The sequence below is a fragment of the Mauremys reevesii genome, linkage group 3, assembly GCF_016161935.1.
Source record: "Mauremys reevesii isolate NIE-2019 linkage group 3, ASM1616193v1, whole genome shotgun sequence".
NCBI classification, from domain to species: Eukaryota; Metazoa; Chordata; order Testudines; family Geoemydidae; genus Mauremys; species Mauremys reevesii.
In genome coordinates, this window is record NC_052625.1 from 193,456,767 (window position 1) to 193,481,973 (window position 25,207).

The following is a 25,207-nucleotide window of genomic DNA, read 5'->3' on the forward strand; positions in this document are numbered from 1 at the left end:
ATGACCTCTCAAGGTTCCCTCCAGTCCTACCATTCTATGATTCTACATCTAAGAATACATTAATCACACCCCCCCACCTAGGACTGAAGGGGTTTTGAGCTGAGTCACTGGAGGCTGCAGAGAGTCACAAGTGGTAATTTCATCTGGGGGGAATGTAATGAAAGTATTGGGGGGGGGAGATGAGGCATGTGAATGCTTCTTGGTAGGGGAGTGGTATTAGGGGCGTAGAAGTAGTGGAAGGGGCTTGGGGCTTCAGCAAGGGGAGGGTGGCTGCTCCAGGTCGCTCCCTCTGTGCAGCACAGCGTCTGCCTGGAAAAGCCCAGCTAGGGAAGTGGCAGTGGCCCATCCCCTCCTCTCCCTGCCCAGGCCTGGCTACCAGGGAGTGGGGCCAAGAAAGCCAGAAACATGTTGGGCAGAGGCACAGCAGGAGAAGGACAGAGCCTGCCTCCCCTCCCCCCCACAGGTAACTCTGTCCGGGAAGGGTTGAGGAGTCACTATGGAAAGCACCAGGAGCAGGTTCCTTCTGCTCAGTCCAATCTCGGGACATTGCCTGCGCCTCTCCCCTTGCTGAGGTGTCTGTGAGGGTGCAGGAGCTCCGGGGAGACACTGGGGTGCTGTGGGTCTCCTTGGCCTGGCCCAGAAGAATGTTCCCCACTCCTGTGTCCCCAGCCCTGGCCCAAGGAGGTGGGGCTGGAGGGTTCCTCCCAGAGGCGACACGTGGAGTCGTCATGTTTCCCCCCTCCCCCCAGTATCAGCAGGTATGAGTTGTCTCTGCCAGCCACTGCCTCCACCTTCTAGTGAAGGCACACCTAACACACTGACTGCACCTGGCATTTATGCAAATAATTCCTATTGGCTACTGCCAGCTCCAGGAGAACAGAGGGTAGGTGGCATGGACATATTGTTGAGGTGGCTTTGTGGTTTTGTTCTTTGATAGTGTTTGAGGGAATCCTGTGAGTGAGAGTGACTGGGCTGGAAAAGGAAGTGAAGAATTTGTACATTTCAGCAACTGTGAGGTTGGCAGAGTAAAGGGGGGGGGGTGTTACTGGTCATATTGGGGCATTGCTGAAAGAGGGAAGAGCTAAGGTTGCCTAGGCATTTCCTGGTTTTCCGAAGTTTGAGTTTTGCTCAACTCAGCCTTTTGCAAGGGGATGACATACCCCCAGGCCGCCTTCATTCTGTGTTAATTGTAGTTTGTTGCCATTGAATTCTATATAGGTTTATGGGCCAGCCATATCACCATAGTATCTGAGCGCCTTCCAATTGTGCATTCAGCTAAGTAAGTAACGTGTCACGTGTGGTTCCTTCTTTCTCTCATCTTCATCCTACCGAGGGAAATGATGCGTGCCTTGTAAGGTTTCGGTAGGGATTTTTTAATACATACCCACTGCTCTGTGTTCGAGCAGGCAGGCTGAGGAGGGTGGAGTTGTCGACCACAGTCCTCATGCCGGAGACTTAGGTAATCTTTTAGATACACTGGGGTTCAGGACTTTGAGCACCTTGAAGATAGGCACCTGGAAGTTGTTTCAAGGTTCTATGGGAAGCCAGCCAGGCCTGGTGAACTTTTCATTCATTATAACAGACTAAACACACTGCAGACTGACCATGCAGAGTATTTTACTTTAAAATAATAAAATCTGACCTGTGCAGTTTCCTCTCTTTCTGCTATTACTTAGTACTAGAGGTGGTTCAAAACCAAATCACCTGATCAAAACACCACTGAAATCTGGAAACGCTGGAATCCAGATCTGGACTTTGCAGCTGATAGCTGCCTTTTAAATGGGGTGAACCAAGGCCTGGGTTCAAATGCTCTTGAACTTTTAGGAATGTTGACATCCAAATCCAGATCTGAACTCGGCAACTCAGGCCCATCCCCGTTTCATAATAGCAATGCATTTATTCCTCTGGTTTCTCCAGTAATGCACATCTTTATTTTTCAGCTGTGTAAATGTACTGAAGTCATTCAAATTTCAGACTAGAAAATTAATGAACACAAATGTAATATATTAGTGGGTTATGTGGTATATGTTTTATTTAGTTTGTATTATTTAGGCGTAAACAGAAGGCCTCCTAAAGGATCATTTTAAAAATTGTTTTTACTCTGTACACAGCTCTTCAGAATGAAAATGCAAATATTAATGAGTGATACTGATACATTGTAAGAGAATACTCCACACATTTACATTCCTGGTCAAGCAGATGCTTCATTATGAAGAGACGTCTCTGAAGGGTTTGTTTTCCCAACTATATAAAGCTGTGTTGTCTATAGGAGATACACAGACAAGAGGATAGTGCATCTGTCAACCACATCCCAACTGTAAAACGTTGCATGACGAATGTTTATTTCAGAGCCAGAACTTTCTTAAAGAATGGGATACAATGATTGTCACTTTGTAAAAGAGGATAACATCACTGAATCAAGCATAATTGTCCTGGTAATCTTAGCATGTGAGGCTTTTGTCGGGATGTGGATAAATTCTTTCATTGTGGCCGTGAATTGTGTTAAACGTGTCAAGCAGAGATACCTGTCCTCAGCTGATAATATCTTGGCTGTCCTGGCATTCTCAAGATTTTGCTTCTTGCTCAAAACAATGTTACAGACTTTTTGCTCAACATTTTACCCAGAGATCTATTACGCGAACTCCGTATTCCAAGTATTCAGAGCTGTTACCTGGTTTTTTAACTCTTCCAATCAATGGTTCGCTGCCTGCTTGTGTGTATTTTACTGTGTGAAAATTGCAAACTTCAGCCACCCCCTCTTCATCTATCTAAAATTTAAAATCTCCAGGCTGGTGCCATGGTTGCTCCTGGGTTCTGTGTTTTTATCCTTGTTCAGCAGCCTCCCTTTCCTTAATTCTGTTTACAAAATAGAGTGTAATGATTTCAATTCCAGTCTCAAAAGACGTTACAATGTGAAAAATGTCACAGTGGAAACATCTGTGTCTCACATACTTTCTATCTGTGGCATTGGATTTTCCATGGCGTTCACCATATTCATCATTTCAGCCTTTCTGTTGTTGTTCTCTCTCTGGAGACACACCCGGCAGATGCAAAACAACTCGAGCAGTTTCAGGAGCCCCTGTGTGGAGGCCCACATTCAAGCAATGAAAGCGATTATGTCTTTCTTCCTCATCAACATTGTTAACTTTATAGCTTTGCTGATCTTGTTGACAAATATATACCAAGAAACAGCTGCTGCAAGCGTTGCCTGTACAATCATTGTAGATGCTTGTCCATCAGTACATTCCATTATCTTGATTCTGAGCAATCCCAAACTGAAAAAAACATTGATTAAAGTTATGCGTTATGCAAAACAGTTTCCCAAGAGAAGTGGTGGAAGTCCCATTGCTTTGAAGCTGGACTGGACAACTCACTAGAAAATATATCACAGAAAACAATGAAGCATTGTCAGGAACTAGACTAAGTGATTTAATAAGGCTTTTCCATTGCTAATTTGTACATCTTTATGATCCTATGATCGAAGGCCACTTAATTTTGTTCATCTCATGTACTTAGTATTTCAACATTATCTTGCATTTATGAAGCACCTTTGATCTAATGAAACTTACATGTTTTTGCTGTGTACAGTCCAGTGCTCTAAATTGTCCAATGTAAGAAAAGTCCAGTTCAGCCTTTTACATAAAATTATTTATACAAAGCAGCAAAAATTTAAGACAAAAAGAACACCCAAGGACTGTGTTGAGATCATGTTTCATGAACAAGAGCAGTGTAGGACTAGAAATCAATGGACCAAAACAGGTGTCCTGGAAATTTGACCTAAATGGTGGAGAAAATAATGAAGGGATAGGATATTTCACCCATCACTCCCTTTTGAGGTCCTGAAAAAAGACTTCAGGGGAAGAATCAAGTTAGCTGGCTGGGAATGAGCTTCCCGCGCCTTCCCCACTATCTTCTGGGATCCATTGTGACATCTTTGGACCTTCACTGCCTTGATCCTGAGAGATGTCCTGCCTAGTTCTGGCCAGAAAGAGAGACCCAGATGGCATCAGTACTTCAACCAGCTCCTGCTAAATCCCAAACACCATCTCAAATGTAAGACTTTGGTTCCCGCTGTCACCCATCTCTCCCATTCACGTGCCCTTTTCCTTCCCCCACCTTTTTTTTCTTCTCTTTCCTTTTGCATTTTGTCTAGAAAGAGTCTGGCTTAGCCAGCCAAGACCTTCTCTTCCTACACTCCCGTGAGCCCATGACCAGAGAGGCAGCTAAAACAGTGCCCTAAACAGTCTGATGCTGGTACAAGTCTGACAAGCCTTGGAGCAGCTGATCAGATCATGTGCTGGGGGGCTGTGGTTCTCCAGCAGCAAGGCTGCAGGTAAGCAGCAGCACTAGAGACAGAAGCTGCATTTTCTATCTGTGCTGATCTTTTATTTCACCCTTTGTGTCTGTTGCTCTTGTTTTGTCTTCAGGGAAACAGGATCAGATTTTAGCAACAGTAATGACAACAGCTCCAGCCCATCTCAACTAACATCGCTTTTCCCCAAAAGGGGCAGCTACTGCCATCTTTAAAACCATCTAAAAGACGATCAGACAGGCCTAGTGCCTAAGGGAATGGGAATAAGGGATGTTGGTAAAAAAAAAGTCTCACTTAATACTTTACATTTCATATGCTTTACCTGTTTTTCCTTCTTTTTCTGTGAGACCAGATTTCATGGTCCATGATGAGTTTTTCATGGCTGTGAATTTGGTAGGGTCCTAGTGATACCACTACATAAAGTGCCATAAAAATGCATCCATCTCTGGGTTGCATGGCTATTGATTTTACATGCCATTAGACTCCAAAAAAATCTGATTAACTAGAGCCAGCTCCTGAGATGTGCTGGGCAACCCCACAACTCCCCCCGATTTCTATAAATTATGCAGCCGCTCAGCATCAATCAGGAAAAGGGCCTAAGAGACTCAGTGGAAGATAACGCGGTTTATGTTAGATTTCTCTCTTAGAAATTAGACCCGCAAACTTGGCTTCACAGATGAGAATACCAAACCCTGCTAAAGATACTGGCTCAGATACTGACTTGTGTCGGCAAAGCACAAAACAAACACACTAGCCTTGGAAATGTAGCTTTAAGTTACCTCTGCACTCCCCTGGGCTGACTTTGAGCTGACACAGTTCCCTGACATTGTAGCAGTTGAAGGTCTACTTTAAATTATGCTTGCTGTCTATAGCCCAATGGACTTTATAGCAGCAGTGTCCAGAATGCTGAGACACTGCAACCATTCACCCATTTCCCTGGCCACATGCCTATGCGTTGAAGGGATGGTGCATGGAGTACCAGCAACAATAACTCTATGCCAGTGGAGGATCCGCCTGCATTGAGAGATCATTCTGTGAATGCATCGAGACCTCATTTGGAATATTGCGTGCAATTCTGGTCTCCCATGTTTAAGAAAGATGAATTCAAACGGAAACAGGTGCAAAGAAGAGCTAGTAAGATGATATGAAGCATGGAAAACTTACCTTATGAAAGGAGAATTAAAGAGTGTGGCTTGTTTAGCCTAACCAAAAGAAGGCTGAGGGGAGATATGATTGCTCTCTATAAATACATCAGAGGGCTAAATACCAGGGAGAGAGCAGGCTTATTTCAGTTAAGCATCAATGTGAACATGTGAACAAATGGATATAAACTGGCCATCAACAAATATAGGCTTGAAATTAGTGAAGGTTTTTAACCTTCGGAGGACTGAAGTTCTGGAACAGCCTTCCAAGGGGAGCAGTGGGGACAAAAAACTTAACTGGCTTCAAGACTGAGCTTCATAAGTTTATGGAGGAGATGATATGATGGGACTGCCTACAATGGCATTGGCCTGATATGCGAATGTCAGCAGCAAATATCTCCAGTGGCCGGTGATGGGACACTAGATGGGGAGGGCTCTGAGTTACTACAGAGAATTTTTTCCCAGATGTCTGGCTGCTGGGGGCTGTCCACATGCTCAGGGTCTAACTGATCGCTGTGTTTGGGGTCAGGAAGGAATTTCCCCTTGGGTCAGATTGGCAGAGACTCTGGGGTTTTTTCACCTTCATCTGCAGCTTGGGGCATGGGTCAGTTGCAGGTTTAAACTAATGTAAATGGTGGATTCTCTGCAACTTTAAGTCTTTAAACCATGATTTGAGGACTTTAGTAACTCAGTCAGAGGTTACAGGTCTATTACAGGAGTGGGTGGGTGAGGTTCTGTGGCCAGCAATGTGCAGGAGGTCAGAGTAGATGATGATGATGATGGACCCTTCTGGCGTTAAAGTCTATGAGTCTATGAGACTGGATATGGAGACTTGAGCTGCTTTTTGCCAGTAGCTAAATGCAAAGTGGCCACAACTTAGGTTGATTATCAATCTTTGGAAAAGCATTACTTATCCCTCTTCCTTCTGATTCATACTTCTATTCAATTCCCAGCTCTTCTGCTGGCCTGATGGGGGATCTTGGGCGTGTCACTTTCCTCCTTGTGCCTCAGTTTCTCCATCTGTAAAATAGGGGTAATGATACTGACCTCTTTTGTAAAGTGCTTTGAGATCCAGGGGCGGCTCTACAAAGTAGGCTGCCCCAAGCAGCGCGGAGCGCTGCGCCGCCCTTCCCCAGTCCCGCGGCGGGTCCCCTCTTCCCCCGGCTCCGGCATCCTGGGGAGGGCGTCATTTGGCTCCGGTGGAGCTCCCGCCGGCATGCCTGCGGCAGGTCCACCGGAGCCCGGGACGAGAGGACCTGCCGCAGTCATGCCTGCGGGAGCTCAACCGGAGCCGCGGGAAGACGGGACCCGCCGCAGGCATGACTGCGGCAGGTCCGCTCGTCCCGGGCTCCGGTGGACCTGCCGCAGGCATGCCGGCGGGAGCTCCACCCGAGCCAAATGACGCCCTCCCCAGGATGCCGCCCCAAGCGGGTGCTTGGCCCGCTGGTGCCTAGAGCCGCCCCTGTTGAGATCTAAGTAAAAGCTAGTTATTATTATTACTAAATTAATAATATTTTGCTTTAAAATGGCTTTTACTACTGCATTGTGCTGTATTTCTTTATAGACTACATGTTATCTGATTAAAGTTCCATTGATTCATAATTTATGTTAAAGTGTTTTTATCATTATTAACAGTATAGTTATTAGAAGGGTTACTCCAGTCAAGTCAATTACATGTAGAGGTTTACGCAGCATAGGAATACTGTAACAGACTAGTGCTAGCTTGATTAGATAGATCCCCTGCTTCTTGCAGTGGCCTTCATCTCTTCGTCTCTTTTCATATCTCAGCTGAAAAATATCTCTCTTCAATTGCTGTCCCACTCTGCTATTATTTATGGCATTGTGTTATTAACTCTGTAAAGCATTTCAGGATGCTGTTTGTGTACCAGATAAAGATGCATTGTATTGCAGTGATGTTAAGAGAGCGCTGAGATCTGTGAACTGTTTGTATATATACGCACATATATATATATAAATAAAAGGAATAATTTTTGCTCTGAGGAAACTTATGACTCATGGGCCAACAGATGTAAATTGACAATGCTGGACAGAAGTAAAGTTAATAGATTGCAAACTCGTTTTGAGTATGGGCTCTCTTTTCTTTTAATTTCAGTGGGTAAAAAACAGCTGAACTTTTTCCTCCTCACGGGAAAACAGGAAGGGGAGAAGAAAGAGTGAGAGTGTTCCTAGGGGAGAAAAGGAAAAAAATATATATTTTTTTCAAATTTAAACAAAACAAAGGGTTTTTTGTTTTGAATTTTTTCCCATCAAAAATGGAAAATTTGAACCAAAAAATTTTCATCCCTAAAAAAGTTCCAATAGGGAATTTTCCATGAGCTCTAGTGATGACAGATACATTCTTAGAAATGCAATTCAGGTGTACTGACTGAAAGGTTTAGCTAATTGTTTGCCTACACTGGCGGTTCATTGTTAAAAATTGTTCAAAAGATCAAATAACTAAAAACTTTGCCAAATTTACTGTGAAAAAACAAAGCAGTACAATACAAAAAGAGACATACATACCCTCCTTCCAGGAAGCAATTCTTATCTGACAACATGTTCACCTTACACAGCTAGTTGCTCTAAAGATATGCATTTCAGCTAGCAATATTTATACTGTGATTGTACAGGTTACAAAGCTTTTTACATGTCACTAAAATCCATCCCCCCAGCTCACATTCCTTAACTCGTTCTTTTGTTCTGTACTTATTTCTGTTTCAGATACTACATTCCAAGCCAGTTGAGCATAGAGGTACATTCCAACTTATGCAAGGACATATTATTCATGTATCCTGACTTTGACAGGCTTCCTATTTTCTAATACCAAAGCTGACTTAAGTTTTGCAAAGTATTGGGGGATACTTGACATGGGTGAACAGAACTGGGGAGAGAGCATAATACGTTGTTAATATAATGTCTATGCACATACACAAACACATTGTATTAATACTGTGCACATAATACCTTTTACTGGGGTGTATTCTATGCCTTACATTATATATTGGCTAACAAGTGTCAGAAATCACCCCAGTAGTATGTGATATATAATTATAAGTACATTTATTAACTGCCTCCTGTGGCTTTCCAAGTCTTCATAAATACATATATAGTCAATTAGTCTGCTATTCATGAATCATAAAAACAACGAGGAGTCCAGTGGCACCTTAGAGACTAAGGGTATGTCTACACAACCTGCTGGATCAGTGGGTAGTGATCAATCTATCGGGGATCGATGTATCACGTCTTGTCTAGATGCGGTACATCGATCCTCGAACGTGCTCCCCGACGACTCCGGAACTGCACCAGGGCGAGAGGCGGAAGCAGAGTCGACAGGGAAGTGGCGGCCGTTGATCCTGTGCCCCGAGGACATGAAGTAAGTCTATCTAAGTTGATCTAAGATACGTCGACACCCAGCTACGCTATTCTCATAGCTGAAGTTGCATATCTTAGATCGATCCCCTCCCCTAGTGTAGACCAGGCCTAACAGATTTATTTGGGCAAAAGCTTTTGTGGGTTAAAAACCCCACTTCTTCAGAGGCATGGAGTCATGAATCACAGATTCATGAATCATGTTTGTTATGACAGTGACTAATAGGGGCCAACCAAGAGAGGACCCCATTGTGCTGGCTGCTGTACAAAGTTGCAGACAGTCCCTGCCCCAGAGAGCTTACAACCTAAATAGACAAGACAGACACAAGGTGGAGGAAAGGGATAGGAGACACAAGCAGCATGACGGCAGCCATGTGCTCTTTATTTTAATTTGGAGGAGTGGGTTAGCGAGGAGGAGATTAGCTAAATGGAAAGACAAAGCTAGGGAGAGGGGAGGGAACGTCCAGTCAAAACTGTAGTAAACACTGTCTGATGGCATCATCAGTGTCCCCCCGATCCCTCTTTAAGTTGCTTCTGAAGCTGTTCTGCCACTGCTCTGCCAGCCTGTCTCCAGCAGTCTGCAGTTTCTGTCCCCAAGGCCAACCCCTGAGGCAGGGGCACAGCTTGGGTCCTAGGGTCCCCAGAGAGAGAGAGGTCTCCCATGCACACTTCTGGGTCTGGGTGGTGGTGGAGGGAATTCCTGTTTTATCTCTCCCCTGCCAGTGCAGCAGTGGCTGCTTAACTTGCTTCCGTAGCCGCCCTGGGAGTCTATGTGCAAATTCTGCTGATGGGGTCATTTATGATAAAGACAGTGTCGCTCCTATGAGAAACAGAGTCCAAACGCTGCCTTGGGCAGTGTGTGTGTGGCTCCCATTGGCAGCTCTCTGCCTCAAAGGGCAGAATTTCGCTCTTTGCTTATTTATTTTAAAGGAGGCCCAAAACAGCAACTTTTCAAAACAAAGAAAAATTCTTTGAGCTAGATCCTGCTGCCTTTGAAGTCAATGAGGAATTTTGCCAGGGACATAATTGGCAGCAGGATCGGATGCTAAGTTTAAGGTTCCAAGTGCCTTCCTATTTAGCAGTTGACTATAACTTCAGTATTGTGCTTGTTCAGGAACGTAGGAATTGCCATACATGCTCAGGACTGCTCCAGTATCCTGCCTCCAACAGACGCCAGAACAAGAAGCTTCAGTAGAAGGCATAAGAACCATGCAGTTGACAGATGTGGGATAATCTGCCCTCCACGTTAGGTCTCACCCTAGTCTCTGAGGGGATGTCTACACTGAAATTGAACACCCACAGCTGGCCCATGTCAGCTGACTTGGGCTCGTAGGGCTCAGGCTATGGGGCTGATTAACTGCTGTGTGGACATTCTGGCTCAGGGTGGCGCCCAGGCTCTGGGATCCCATGAGAGGCAAAGGTATGTCTACACTTGGAGCTGGGGGTGTGATTCCCAGCTGGAGGAGACATACCTGAGCCAGCTCTCACAAGCTAGTGCACTAAAAATAGAACGTAGCTGCAGCAATGCAGCAGGCGAGCCGCCCTGACCAAGCCATCCAAGACCACTGGCACATCCCTGTAGTGGCCAGCCTGTCCCGCCACTCGCACTGTCGTGGCTACACTCTTGTTTTAGTGTGCTAGCTTGATGAGAGCTAGTGTGGACATCTCTTTCCGAGCTGGAAATCACACTCCCAGCTTCGAGTCCAAACACACTCCAATATTTAGAGATTGGCTAACGCATGAGGTTTGATATCCCTGCCTCAACATTGGTATTATCATTAGCTATGAGCACATTGCGTATTCTTGATACCCATACAAATGGCCACTCCCTTTCCGAGTCTTGCTAAGTTCTGGGCCTCAACAACTTCCTGTGGGAATGAGTTCCATAGTTTAATGATGTGATGTGTAGAAAAATATTTCCTTTGATTGGTTTGGAATATCTCACCTTTTAATTGAATTGACTGTCCCCTGGTTCGTGTGTTATGAGACATGGAGAACAGAAGCTCCTGATGTCCATTTTTTTATATACTTTTATCATGTCCCCCCAACCTTATTCCTCTCTTTTCTAGAGTAAACAATCCCAATCTTTACAATCTCTTTCATGTTAGAGATTTTCCAATCCCTCCATCATCCCTGTTGATCATGTCCAAACCCCCATCAGTTCTGCAATATCTTATTTCAGATGGGGAGATCAGTACCGCACACAGTATTTCAGATGAGGCCACACCATTGATTTACCTGAAGGAACTAGACTATTTTCTGTATTATTCACTCTTCCATTCCGTCTGTGTCCTAACATCGTTACTTCTTTGACCAGAGCCACCCATGAGATTGAACACAAATCCAGCTTGATGAAACAAACTTACCCACAGTGGTAGCCGCTTATGACTAACTCCAGGGCAGGATGGAGAATTATCCTCCTACTCAGAATCAGGCACCACCTGGGTCCTCATGCCTCAAGGTCGGGGTCTTCCCTACACAGTTCTGGGTTTAGGGGCACACTTAGGGATGGCCTGGTGCCGGCTGTCCCTTCTGCCAAGGCTGCTTCTGCTTCTACCATTTGGAGTCTCTATCTAGTTCTCCCCCCACTCCCCGCCACACACCCCCAGGCAGAGCGTGGGGAGGAGAGGCACATTCCTGTCATTTATGTCAATGTGATCATGCATATTCACTGAATTATAGTATTAAGCTATTTGCATGAAATCTCCAGATTTTGGAACCTCTTGCCTAGATAGATAGGATAGATCATTGGATAGATTAGATAGATCATTAGATTAGATCGATAGGATTGCAGGGTACCTCCTTCACCTCATCAGCCTCAGTGGCAGGGCCTGGGGTAAATCAGTCTCACTCTGGAGGGTTTTTCCCTTCACTCTGGTTTTATTTTTCCTTATTTACATGGTAGGCCTCAGGGTAGGCCCAAGAAGTTCTCTTAAGCAAAAACAAAAAAAAAAATCCCCAAACTCACAACACAAACAGGAATACGTGTCCCTGCCCCCTTTCCCTGGTGTTACCCTGTGATGCTGGCTCCTCCTTGCCAGTCCTTCCCCCAAGCAGCTGTTAACTCAGTTCCTTTCCCTATCGGGAGGAGAGACGGCCTTCCACCAAGCCTTTCCTTTCTGGTGGTGCCACTACCCCGTTGCAGCCTGTCTCTCATCTCTCCCCTCCTCACTCTCCCCAGAAGGGGTCGCAAGGTCACAGACAGCCTTTAACTGGCCTTAACCTGAGGTAACCTTTTTTCAGCTCATAGGGAACAGGACCTTCACCACCCAAGGGCTGATCTATCTGCCCCCCACCACTCTGTCTGTCAGGATTGACTTTGTCGCAATAGATAGATCCACTACTTCTAGCCACTTCCCATTAATGGCCATATGTACAACCCACCGCACAGACCGTATGCTTTTCCTCTTAGGTCTCCTCTAAACAATTCTTTAATTCACACCAGAGGGGTGTCTATTTTAGTCCCCACTAGTGTGTCATGCACTAACTGACCTACGTGGACCCTCATGGCGCATCCTGAAAGTTCCCACATTAACATAGGCCTGTCTGAAACAGGGCTACGGTAATGCACACCAGAGACCTTTCGGTGCATGCCAGCAGGGCGCACACAAGCCAGTTAGCACGCAGCATGCTAGGGCAGACTACAATTTACCCCTCTGACGTGGACTAAAGCACCATGTAGACAAACACTTACTATATGTTTCATACTCCAGATGTATCTGGGGTCTGTTAGTGTCTTGACTAGCTCTCTATGACTTTCCCTAGTCCAAAGGACTCTGAAGACGCTATTGTTTCACATTCTTTCCGCTGTTTTTCTTTTGAGTAGAGCGTGTATACTTCGTTTGAGCACAGGGTGTATTTTTCTCAAGCTCTTCTTTCTTGAGTTCCCAGTCTTCATCTGTCTGGTCCAATTGAATTCCTTTCAATCCTGCCACCAAACGGTAGTCCCTGCACTCCACCTCAGCTCTACAGAAGAAAGAAAAAACCTCGCCATAACCATTGCACACTGCACAGTTAGACTACGCTTGTAGGACTGCTGTGGACTTTCCATTCAACGAAACACAGTAAAATATTGCAAACCAGTCATACACAAAAATTCAGTTAAAAATAACCAGCCTAAGTCTCTTCACTTCCCCTCTTTCTGTTATCACTTATTATTTAGAACTAGAGATGGTTCAGAACCAAACCACCAGATCAGAACAGCAACAAAATCTGAAGACGTTTCAGTCCCAATCTACACTTTGCAGATGGCGGTGTCTCTAAAGTGGTCTGAACCAAACCTGGAACCATAACAACCCTAAACTTAATTTTGCATCCAAATCCAGATCTGAACTTGGCAACTCAAGCCCACTTCTTCTTAGAAATATATTGTTCTGCTTTATTCACTAATGCAGCTCTGAATAGCATTCTAGTTTGCATGGAAGATGCTATAAAAAATAAAGCTGTGTTGTAGAAGTTCAAATTTTAAACTAGAAATGTAAAGAAAAATTACCATAGTACGCTAGCAGGATCTCTGGCATTTCTTACATTTAGCTTTAGTGCACTGTCATGAACATCTGTCCTTCTACAAGACGATTTAAAAAAATATTTTATTTCTGTGCATGGCTCTTTGGATGAAAGTGCAAATATCCATGAATGACACTGATACTCATAAAAAAAAACAGGAGTACTTGTGGCACCTTAAAGACTAACAAATTTAGTCTTTAAGGTGCCACAAGTACTTCTGGTTTTTTTTTGCGGATACAGACTAACACGGCTGCTACTCTGAAACTGATACTCATGAAGAAGATACTCTTGCCATGTACATTCCTCATTAATCAGGTGAATAATTAGGAAGAGAAACATATCCACTTATTTTATTTTGTTTAACTATTCAAAGCTGTGTTTTCTGCATATGGGATGCAGACACAGGGTAGTGCATATGTCAACCAGAATCCAGTAGCAAACATGGCAGAGAGAGTGGTTCTTCTGGGACAAAACTTCTGTACCTCTTCAAGAATGACAGCCAATAGTTGTAATGTTCAAAATGGAGGTAAGGCTATTGTATCCAAGATAATTTTCCTGGTAATCACAATAACTGTCGCTACTGAAAGGCTACCTCTACCCTGCAGGAAGTATCCTTTAACTTCCTGAGAGTTTAGACCTGATGGTTAAACCTTTAATCCATCTTTAAGAAAAAGATTGATGATTTTCCATGGACAAAACCTAGATACATAACAAAAAATTGAGAATAATAAGGGCCAGCTCCTGGCATTTGCTGATGATTGCAACTCCTGTTGATTTCAAGAGATACTGTGGATTCCGGACACCATTCTGGATGAGGGCCCATCAGGGTTGACACAAGACAGTTTGACCAGGAAGGGGTCTCATAGAACAGCAACTGTGGCTTCAACATTAAGCACTCTGAAAATGAGATGGAAACACACTAGGGAGTCAGGTTCTCAGCTTCCTTGCACCTTGGTTAGCCATTGGCACTGGCGTAAAATTGGTGTAAAAGAACCCAAGATGGGGAATTTCTGCTGCAGACCAAAACTGATGTAAATTGTGGGTTTTTTGTTCCAGAAAATATCCCAGGCCTCTGACACAAACATTCTTTTTAACTCTGTACATGACTCTCCACGTGACACGCAAATATCAGGGAGTGACACGGCCCCTCAGTAACAGAATACACCTCACATTTACATGCCTACTATAGCAGGAACAATTCCATTTACGTATCCATATTAAGCCATGTTTTGCATGCGTGACATACAGAGAGAAGGGCAGCGCATCTGTTGCCCAGATTCTAACACAGCGCTGCATGGAAACCTTTGACCTCTGGGACAGAACTTGTGTACAATGGGAGGCAAGAGTTGTAATGTTCCCAAAGCTGTAATTTCCCCCCCATCCACTGTCAGTTTCCTGGCGTTTCTAAGAAGCGAGGCAGTTGTTGGCTTTTGGCTAAATTCATTGTGGCTGTCAAAAAAGAGAGGCCTGAATTCAGGTGATAAGATCTTAACCATTATGGGGATCTCCAGGTTTTGCTTCTTGTGCACAGCAGTGCTAAGGGTTTTCTATATGGCATTCTCTGCTAGCGTCTATCCTAGGACCAACGCATAACGAGCATTCACAGCTGTCAGCTGATTTCTAAGCTCTCCCATCCTCTGGGCAGCCTGTTTATAGGTCTTTTACCATGTCAGAGTTGCAGATTTCAGCTCCCTTTCTTCATCCACCTAAACCTGCAAATCTCCAAGCTGATAGCCTGGTGGCGCCTCATGCTTATGTTTTTATCCTTAGTCATCAGCATCCCTTTCTTCTGTGACATCTACAAAATGCAATGTAATTATTCTGTTCCCAGTCTCTCAGAAAGTAACACTATGAAAGACTTGATCTCAGAGACAAATTTGTTTTTCTTTTCCGTGGCATTGGATTTTCTGTGGCTTTTGCCACATTCATCATTTCTCCCCTCCTCTTCTTCTTCTCTCTCTCTCTGGAGTCACACCTGGCAGATGCAAAACAGGTAAGCTAGTTTCAGGAGCCCCCCATTCAAGAAGTGAAAAGCATAACGTCCTTCTGTGATGGGGTATGGACCCCACACTGGCCCTGCAAGAGCTGGGTTAGGTCAGCTAATTAGGCGGCAAACAGGGGAGCTTTAGGCTGGAGGCAGCTAACTAGAGAGAAGCTCACCAGCAAGGGACAGGTGGGGCTGATACAAAAGACCAGAAAACAGGAAGCAGAGGGGGCAGCAGGGCAAAAATGCAGTCACTCCTTGGGGGCAGGGAGGAGTGTTTGGGCTGAGTTATTCCCCGGGAGGAGGGAGACTGGCAAACGCAAAGGAGTGGGAAAGGCCAGGAGGTATGGAAGTAGCTTAGGGAAAGACAGCAAGGTTCAGGGAATGAGCTGGAATCCGGAGTAGAGGGTGGGCCCGTGTTCCCCTGCCAGCCACTGTGGGAGTGGCACTGTGAGGCAGTGAAGCAGAAGACTGCCTGAGATGGCTGGAGAGCAGGAACCGAAGGGGAAACCCCACTAGTGACCTGGCCAGAGGGCTGAGTCAGGGAGAGAACGCTGTAGTTCCTGCGAGCAAGAGAGGGAGCAGGGGACAAACTGATGGGCTGTGAGTTGGAAAGTAAATTTCTCTTTTAAAATATGTATTTAATCAAAAATCTAGGCCTGCCTCTCATACCGGTGAAACGTAGCGGGTTCTAAGGACCTGCATTAAAACTGCCCAGGGTCTGCGTCAGCTGCCTGGCTGTCTCACAAAACTGGAGCTGAAGCTACAATTGCTGTTGTCACCCCATACTCCAGCTTGAGAGGGGGGATGACACATCACCAGAGAAGGCCTTGGCACTCGTCAGCTCCATTGTCTGTCCTTAATCACCAGCATATGATCTAGCCCAAAGGGTTTTATTTTTAAAAACAGTTTGTTTCAGAATAGTTTTTGACATTGTAACATGTTTTATTTGTCTGGAGGCTCCTGGGTGTTACATGATATATTACTTTGCTTCATAACTCATGTTAATGTGCTTTGACTATTAATAATGGTGTTGTTTATTAACACTTTTACTCCAGTAATTAAATATGAATGAAATATGGAGTGCCTGGCTTTCATTTACACTAAGTCCCCTTTACACAACTCTGGGGTGGAAAGGGCTTGTAGCAGCATCCCTGCAGGGCCCTCCTGGCTCCTGCCCCTGCTGGGCTGAGAAAGTCACACAGAGACCTTTTGGTGCAGTGCCCACCTGGTGCTTTTATTTATAGGTTGTGCTCCCACCACCTTTCCACCATACAAATTAGTCTCCTTCTTGCAGTCCACCGGCAGGAGAGAGGGGGCATCTCTCTCTGCTTCCCCTCACTGCCTTTCCTCTCCTGCAGCTTTCCTCTTTCCAGCTCCCCCCTGGCTTCCTTCCCCTGGGTCTCTGAGCCAGCCCCATCCTGATGAGGCAGCAGCTGTTCAAGCTTCCCCAATCAGGGACAGGTGGTCAGGGCCAGCTTCAGCGTTTTCGCCGCCCCACGCGCAGGGCCGGCTCTAGACCCCAGTGCGCCAAGCGCACGCATGGGGCGGCATTTTGCCGGCAGGGCGGCAGGCGGGTCCGGCAGACCTTCCGCAGTCATGCCTGCGGAAGCTCCACCGGAGCCGCGGGACAGCGGACCTCCCGCAGGCATGACTGCGGAGGGTCCGTTGGTCCCTGCGGCTCGGGTGGACCTCCCGCAGGCATGCCTGCGGAAGCTCCACCGGAGCCGTGGACCAGCTGCAAGAGGTCCCGCGGAGCCGCGGGACCGGCGCCCAGCAGCGCACCCCCTGCGGCGTGCTGCCCTGCTTGGGGCGGCCAAATTCTTAGAGCCGCCCCTGCCCAAGCGGCAAAAAAAAAGAAGAAGCTGCGATTGGCAGCACTTCGGCGGGAGCTCTACCACTGCCACTTCATTCTTCCATGGCAATTCAGCGGCTGGTCCTTCCCTCCTAGAGGGACTGAGGGACTCGCTGCCGAATTGCCGCCGAAGAGCCGGACGTGCCGCCCCTTTCCGTTGGCCGCCCCAAGCACCTGCTTGCTGCGCTGGTGCCTGGAGCCGGCTCTGCAGGTGGTCTACCCAGCTCCAATTAGGGTGACCAGATGTCCTGATTTTATTGGGACAGTCCCGATTTTGGGGTCTTTTTGTTATCTAGGCTCCTATTATGCCCCCCACCCTCATCCCAATTTTTCACACTTTTTCACCCTAGCTCCAATTAATCTCTCTTAATTTGAGCTGGAGTGAGAGAGGGTTGGCTAAGCAGTCTTCTGCTTAGCACCCGGTCACAGGGCCCTTAGTGTACCTGAAAATCCGAGCAGAAAGTTTGGCAGCTAGTTTCACAACATGGAACCTGCACTATTGGAACAGACCAGTGCTCTGAGACATATCCTCCCTTTAGTAATGGTGCCACTGGCTCTTCATCTCATTCTAGGATACAATTTGGGTGAAATCAGCTATTCCAAGTACAGTTGTATTGTATCTTTGAGATCTAACTAAGCTAGTAAAGCCAAAGAAAATGTTTTGTTCAGATTCCAGTTAGAATCATGGCCCATTTCCAGCAGCTAGTGTAAATTGGCATAACTCCATTGAAGTCAACACTAATTTTCACCACAAGCAAACACATATGATCAACATAGCAAACATACAAATAGCCTGTTGGGTCAGCTGAGTGTGGAAATTACATGTGTAATTCTAAATGATAGCTTTTAACAGTGTAAATAATTGTATTCCAAAGGTGAGAAACGGTGAAAACTTACATAATAGCATACTGACGTGACAGATCTGGCTAAATTTGAATGGGTACATTTTTGTTTGAATATTAAGCAGGAAAAAATTAAGGATATGTGCTCTAATTTCATAGTTACATATAGTTAGTTAGTGCAGTGGTGGTGGTGTACATGTTTCTTGAATATATTATTTTTTGCCTGCAATTAGAAGTAGAACTGTTTTTTATCCTGAATAAAGAATTTATTTGATTTATCCCTTCTTTTGCAAATTATTTGTGAACCAATCCTGATTGCTACCAGAGTAACTGTGATTTCTAAGCATTAACCAGTTAGTTTGGATGAACAGTGTTCTGCCAAAGGGCTGTTCACTTTACTTATTCAGTGTTCATGCTGTGCAATTGGTCACCCAGGTCACACAATTCTTTCAGCTTCCTCAATGGATGTCTGAGGCTTTTAAAAAATAAAACCAAAAATGGTGAAGAGCAAATAACAAATAGTCCTCTTTATGCACGAATACCCCGCTTTTGGGTAGTCATATGACGAACAACCAACCCCCTCAAATTTCTGTGGGAACATAATCTCAGTGGCATGAATGTTTGTGAAGAGTGAAGGAAAAGAGGCCTAGCAACCCATTCAGCATTCAAAGACTTGCTAGTGAGAAGCCTTACGGATGCAATGGTAAATGCTTGAGGTAGCTATGAGACAATAGAGCTGGTTGGAACATTTTCCACAAAATGCTTTTTCATTGGAAATGTGGAAAGACACGAAATTTTGAAATCTCAAAAGTCTTCGCAGAATTAAATTGTCACTCTCTGGCCAGCTCCGCACGAGTTAACTCTCCCTTCTACCTTCCAAGGCAGCAGCTGGGATTTCTTGGGTTTAGACCCAGAAAGCAGGAACTGGTTTGTGTAAATTGGACGGCCTAGAGTATTCTAGTTTGTTTTGGAAAATAAACATAAAAGCCTCACAGTCCTACTATTCGCTCACAAGAAAACTGCGTAGCAGTGACAGCACCAACTGAAGAAAGCTGGTGAGGCTGCTTTCTATTTCTCCCATCACAGAACCAGGATACAGCTGTAGCTCATCAGCCTAGAAGTGGGAACTATGGATACATCTACACTGTAATAAAGGACCCACCGCTGGCCTGTGTCAGCTGATGCAGGCTCAGGCTGCGGGGCTATAAAATTGCAGTGCAGACATTTGGACTCAGGCAGGAAACCGGGCTTTGGGACCCTCCCTCTCCTGGGATCCCAGACTGGAGATCTACACTTCAATTTAATTGCCCCACAAGCCCGCATCAGCTGAGACAGGCCAGCCATGGGTGTTTTATTGCAGTGGAGACATACCCATAGTTTTCTGAAGAGCTCAGCTCCCCTGTAAGCACCACTGTGAAGCGGCCAGATTTTCACAAGGGCTCAGTACCCAGAAGCTCCTGTTTATTCTCTCTTGAAAATCTGGCCACTTCATTTTAGAGCTTAAATAGTCATAGAACATTTAAAATTCAAGCCACTTATTTATGTACCTTAAGGGGAGCTCCTGGGTGCTTAACTCTTTAGGAACCCTGGACCTATAGCCAAAATACTTTGAAAAGATGGAAAATGATGATGTGCTGTTCAGGGGCAGCAAGCCACTTAAGATAATTGGCTCAGTGGATTCACTGAAATCAACAAAGGTCTTTCCATTTGCTCACCCCTGTGCAGAAGCCCAGCAGAAGGCCTAAGCACATTTATATGCCACTTAAACCCTAGGGCTTGCACAGGGTTTAGCTCGAAATGTGAGTCGTGCATAGGCTACTGCGCTGGCCCTCTACAGGCGTGAATTTCACCTTCACTGGCTTCCACTTCATTTACTGCGGCTGTTTGCAGAATTCTGTCACTACTTACATTTCTAAGAACTTCGCACAGTCTTTGTGGCCGTAGATTTCTGCAATCCTTCTCGGAGTGTCCCCATAGAGATCTGCTGCATCGATGGCGGCATGCAAAAAATGAAGAGTCCTTAGCACACCTAGTCTTCCTGACTCAGCCGCAAAATGAGCTGGAGTCCAACCCACGTCAGTTCTCAAGCAAAGGCGAGCGCCATGCTGCACAAGTAGCTTTATCAGCTCCGATTGCCCTTGTAGATATGCAGAAAACACAGGGAGAAAAAAAAATGGTTCAAAGGTGCAATAATCAAGATGTTCTATAAACTATATGGCAGTGTAAAGAATTGGCGTCCACAGACAACAAGCAGGGCAGTGACGTCACCAGCTAAACGGGGCATACTTAGGAACTCTGGTTCCCACATGCACAAACCTCTACCACTTGTGCTGATGCTCTGCTAGCTGAACTAGTCTTAGGTCTTATAACCTCTGTAGACAGAAAATAGCCACAATCAGCTGATTGGGTCTGACCTTCCATCCAGACAATGGTCCTGAGGTTCATATTCACACATGTGGTATACGGTATATTACATACTCCCTCTAGTTAGGCAGAGCTTGTCCTCGAGCATCTGGGCTACAGGAATTCAAATCTCAGCAGTTGGACGACATCCATTCCGAATGCATGTATGAGCTTCAGCTGGGGTGGCCATGGTTTATGGCTGTGGATTGGTCGTTGCTGCGTTTCCTGCACTTGCAAATCTGACTCTTGTGATTTGCTTTTTAGGGCATGAATTTTTTTTTTAAATCACTAGGAGCAACAAGCAACATTAAAATCTAAATTTTTTAATACCTTTTTAAAAATAACCAGATCCCCAGTCTCTTTGTCCAGACCTCATGAGAGCAGAGCCGGCTCAGGCTTTTTTGCCGCCCCAAGCGGCGAAAGGGAAAAAAACCCTGCCGCCACTTCATTTCTTGGTGGCAATTTGGCAGTGGGTCTTTTGGTCCAAGAGAGACCGAGGGACCCGCCACCAAAGACCCAGAGGTGCCACCCCTTCCCATTGGCCGCCTCAACCACCTGCTTCGTTCGCTGGTGCCTGGAACCGGCTCTGCCTGGGAGATGGATAAGCCAATCAGGGTACAGCTACACAGCAAAAAAAAAAAAACCCTCAGCAAAGAGTCTCAGGGTATCTCTACACAGGGATAAATGACCCATGGCACAGTCATGGCTGACCTGGGTCAGCTGTGAGGCTAAAAATAGCTGTGCAGACATTGAGAATCAGGCTGGAGCCTGGGCTCTGGAACCCAGCGAGGAGGGACGGTCTTGGAGTCCTGCTCCAGCCGAAGTCCAACCAATTGCACTGCTCTGTCTAACCCCACAGCACAAGCCCCGGGAGCCCGAGTCAGTTGATCTCAGCTCTGAGATTCGCTGATGCATTTTTATTTCTGCTGTGTAAACAAACACCTTTGAGACTTACCTTGTTCTATGGCCTTACCTGGAAATACACGCACATTTTTGAGCAGCCCAGTACAACAAACACTGTAGCACAGATAAGTAAAACACCAAGTTCAAAATTCACCCACAATAGCCCTTATATACCATCTCTGTGCCATGTTAACTTGCCTCCCAGTCGGGACGCTGCTCATCTGCAGAATATTTAACCACAGACCACTGTATTGTAGTCATTAACTCTTTATATTTCACCAAGTCTTCATCCATCCCAGGTGACATTAGTCAATAACAGAAAAACTACATCTCTCAGCAATATCCTGTCCAGCAGTGATCATGGGAAGAAAGAAACTGCAGAGAGTTTCACTCAATTCCTAGAGTGCCCTAGTGGCTGACCAGAAAGCAGTGCAGATAGATGCTACACAAAAACAGACAAGCGAGAGGAAGAGAAAAAAAAGAGAAATGGAGCGGAGACAGGGCACTGAAAGGCAATGAGGAAGGCAAAAAGACATTGGAGACAGGTTATGGGGGACAGAAGTGCAAGTCTGTGAAGCCTACCAAATATGGCTCTAGCATAGAAATAAATAGGTCCTTACTCGTTATTCCATTGATTCCAAAGGGAGTTTTGCCAGGCTGAAGGCTGAGTAAGAACAGAGTAAAGACCTCAGGATCTGACTCACAGATTTTTTTTAGTTTGGGGAGGGAGGAAGGGAGGCTTGGGTGGGAGTTGGAAAGACATAGATTTTTCTGTGCAAAAACCTGTCCTTCCAGCTTGTTCTCAGCTTTTGTATTCCATCCACGCTTACACATGATTTCTTTCCCTGAAATGCTGAGGGAGAAAACCTGGCTGAGTTCGGACATGAATACAAAGCACAGCCCTGGGCTGCACAGCATGTGAAACTGTCCATCCAGGTCAATGAAAAATATTGAGGGAAATTTTATATTGATGTTTAACGCTTTGAAGAGCTGGATGTAGGGTGTTTAGATTGTGTGTGCTGGTTGCAGGGGGTTAGCATTTTGTATACTATTGTGACACAATACAATACACAATGGACCGGAACCTCTATTGAAGTCAATGGAGCTATGCCAGTTTACGTTAGCTGAGAACCGGCCCAATATCAATAACTTAACCTTTTATACCCAACTATCATTAACCTGCCACAGTGAGATATCACTTTGTTCCCCACCCTTCCAAACTCATAGATTTCATTTAACCTTTTATCACATGACCTCCTCAGCTACCCCCAATCCTAGGGTTTCATATAATCACATATTCTAACGTAGGTCCCAATCCTGCAGCGTGCTGAGCACCCGCAGCAAGGTGCTGGGTGCCCTTAATCCCTGCTGAAGCTAATGAGAGTTGAGGGCACTAGGTAACTGCAGGAGATGCTCAGCAACTTGCAGGATCAGGCCCTTAGACTGTAAGTGTAACGCTGATGCTCCAGGTTGGGTCATCATCAGCAGGGATCAGACCTATGGATCTTAATACATAAGGCTCAACTGCCTGAGCTAAAAGATCCAGCTCTCTGAGCCCAGGATGTAGCAGGCTCATCAGTCTCCAGCCGGTCTAGCCACCACTAGAGGGGAACAGAGGGGCACACTAAGTAGGCATCGCTTACATAAACTAGAGACGGCACTGATATGCCACTGCCAGCTGGCACTCTCTGCACATCATGTGTAAGGCTCTTAGGCAGGTAATTAGGGAGTTAACAACAGAGATAAAACTCATTACATGTCTTACAAAGGGATATCACATAAATTGGGATCAAGGGTGCTTCGAGCAACCCGAACTCGTCACTGCTTTTGTGCAGTATATTTTTAGTGCACACCAATTAATATAAGTTTAATCGTATCCCTCTTGTATAAGTCTTTGTTGGCACTTCCCCAAGCTTCCTAACTTTTATAAGGGCAAAGGGATAAGGGTCACTGATCCAAGGGCCACTGAAGTCAAGGGAAGCCTTTTTCCTGGATTTCAAATGGCTTTAGATCAGGCCCATAGCCCCTGTAACAAAGTAATTATTTGTTCTGAATGTGTAGTATTTCATTTCATTCCATCTGGGAACATCTCAGGGGAAAGTCCAGTGGCAATGAAAAATGAATTAATAATGACTGAAACAACAAAAGTCACCAATACTGTCTGGTGATTTCAGTTCCTATGCAAGTAAAAAGATGGTTGTTTTCCCCCTCATTAATTGCCCTGTAAATTCAACCTGGGATCTGAGGGTCAAGCTGGATTATTTCCTTCTCATGCACTGTCACCTGTTGTAAAGATTCTGCAGGCTAAATTAAGCTCTCAGTGACCCCCATACAAACCATTTTCTTTTCAAATTAAGTCCTTGGTTACATCCACACAGTTCCACCCACTGCCTTCTAGGGGTCGTACCTGGTTGGGCCTCAATAAATAGTCCTGATGCTAAAACACAAAACGTCAGCTGAAGGCAGGATCTAGTCCTGCACTGCTGATTTGAAAAATTCAACACTAAAAATAAAGGTGGGACGATTTTAAATCACTGTGTAGTTACTGTGCTCAATCTGCTTTTCCTAAATGCCCATTGTGTCTACACATTGATTCCCCTTTCACACAGGTGTAAATCAGGAATAACTCCACTCAAGTCAATGCAGCTATTCCAGTGTGAAATCAAAGTGAGGGAAGAAACTGGGCCCTTATATGTACACAGTGTGTAAAAATTACACATTATCCCTTTAAAATAATCAAACTTTATATAGACAAGAAATGATCACTTGGGGTCCAATCCCACAAGTTCTTTTACAGGCAAAATTCCCTTTTAATTCAATATTTTGTCTGCTTGGGCAAGGACAGAAGACTCAGAATCTCTCAGTGTAAATATCGGTATGCTGCATAACCCCATTAACAGCCTGCACAGCTGTGGTGCTAGAACAATTTGTATAGTGGGGGTGCTGAGAGCCATTGAACCAAACTGTAAACCCTGTATATGATGGAAACTACTTCAAGCCAGGGGGTGCGGCAGCATCCCTAGTTCCAGCACCTATGCTGCACAGTGTAGTATAATAAAAAGCAGCACTATCTTCTGTAACTTCAATGTCAGGATCTACATGGGCTACTGAGTACAGGGCCCTCTTACCTTTAGCAGCAGCCCAGTGTAGTGGTGTCCTGTCATTCCAGTCCGTATCTTTGTAATTCACATCACAAAGCCCTTTTTTCAGAAGCTCATTCACTAAATCGTAATCGCCCAGAGCTACAGCTTCATGAAGCTCTGTCATGTTGCACCGTTCTAACAACCCCTGGTACAAGAACAACAAAACAACTTCATGCACAAGCTTTCTATAGCAGTTTTCAGTAACTGGGGCTCAGAAAGCCTCCGCCCAAGAGACAATTTGAAAGGATTAGGCAGTGTCCACACTGAACATTCAGACATTAACCATCTGTAGCAAGCTATTATCGAAGGCCAAAACAAGAAAGGCAGAGAGACAAAAAGAAAGGAAGAAAATTAACATCCACAGTTAATTGAACTTAAACCAATCACTGATTACAGTCTGCTGGTGATGTTTGCTAGGTATTTAGTCTCTGAGTTCAGGGAAATCTGTTACAAAGTGCAATTCAGTAAATAAAGAAAACCACAGATAAAACCAGAGTGTATTTCTCAAAGATGTCGCTGAAGATCTGCCAGCTCAGGACACACACTGGCCTCCAAGTCTGTTGTTACTTATTTACCATGGAAACTGGCTCCTCCCTTGTTAAAGCTACAGGCTTATTATACAGATTTGGGTTTGGTTTTTTTTTTTTAAAGAAAAGACGTTACTGCTCAGATATTTCCCATGTTTTTCTGGGCATTTCTTGCATTGGCCTGCTAAACCCAGGGTTGTGAATTCAATCCTTGAGGGGGG

The 25,207-nt window shown here is 45.2% G+C and overlaps 2 protein-coding genes across 3 annotated transcripts; one reads left to right on the forward strand and one right to left on the reverse strand.

Annotated features, from left to right (window-relative positions):
* Nucleotides 1-2,369: 2,369 nt before the first annotated feature.
* Nucleotides 2,370-3,377, forward strand: LOC120401190 (taste receptor type 2 member 40-like). Its single transcript, XM_039530843.1, has one exon. The coding sequence runs from the start codon at nt 2,370-2,372 to the stop codon at nt 3,375-3,377; it is 1,008 nt and encodes a 335-aa protein (XP_039386777.1).
* An 8,319-nt stretch (nt 3,378-11,696) lies between these two features.
* ANKRD66 (ankyrin repeat domain 66) lies at nt 11,697-24,993 on the reverse strand. Of its 2 annotated transcripts, XM_039528525.1 has the most exons (4): nt 24,854-24,993; nt 24,445-24,604; nt 19,919-20,147; nt 11,697-12,789 (listed from the first exon to the last, which is right to left on the reverse strand). In XM_039528525.1, the coding sequence occupies exons 2-4, from the start codon at nt 24,581-24,583 to the stop codon at nt 12,609-12,611; spliced, it is 549 nt and encodes a 182-aa protein (XP_039384459.1). In that variant the 5' UTR covers nt 24,584-24,604; nt 24,854-24,993; the 3' UTR covers nt 11,697-12,608. The 2 variants fall into 2 exon arrangements, with proteins under 2 accessions (XP_039384459.1, XP_039384458.1); XM_039528524.1 differs by having other exon boundaries at nt 24,445-24,993.
* Between the last annotated feature and the right edge of the window lie 214 nt (nt 24,994-25,207).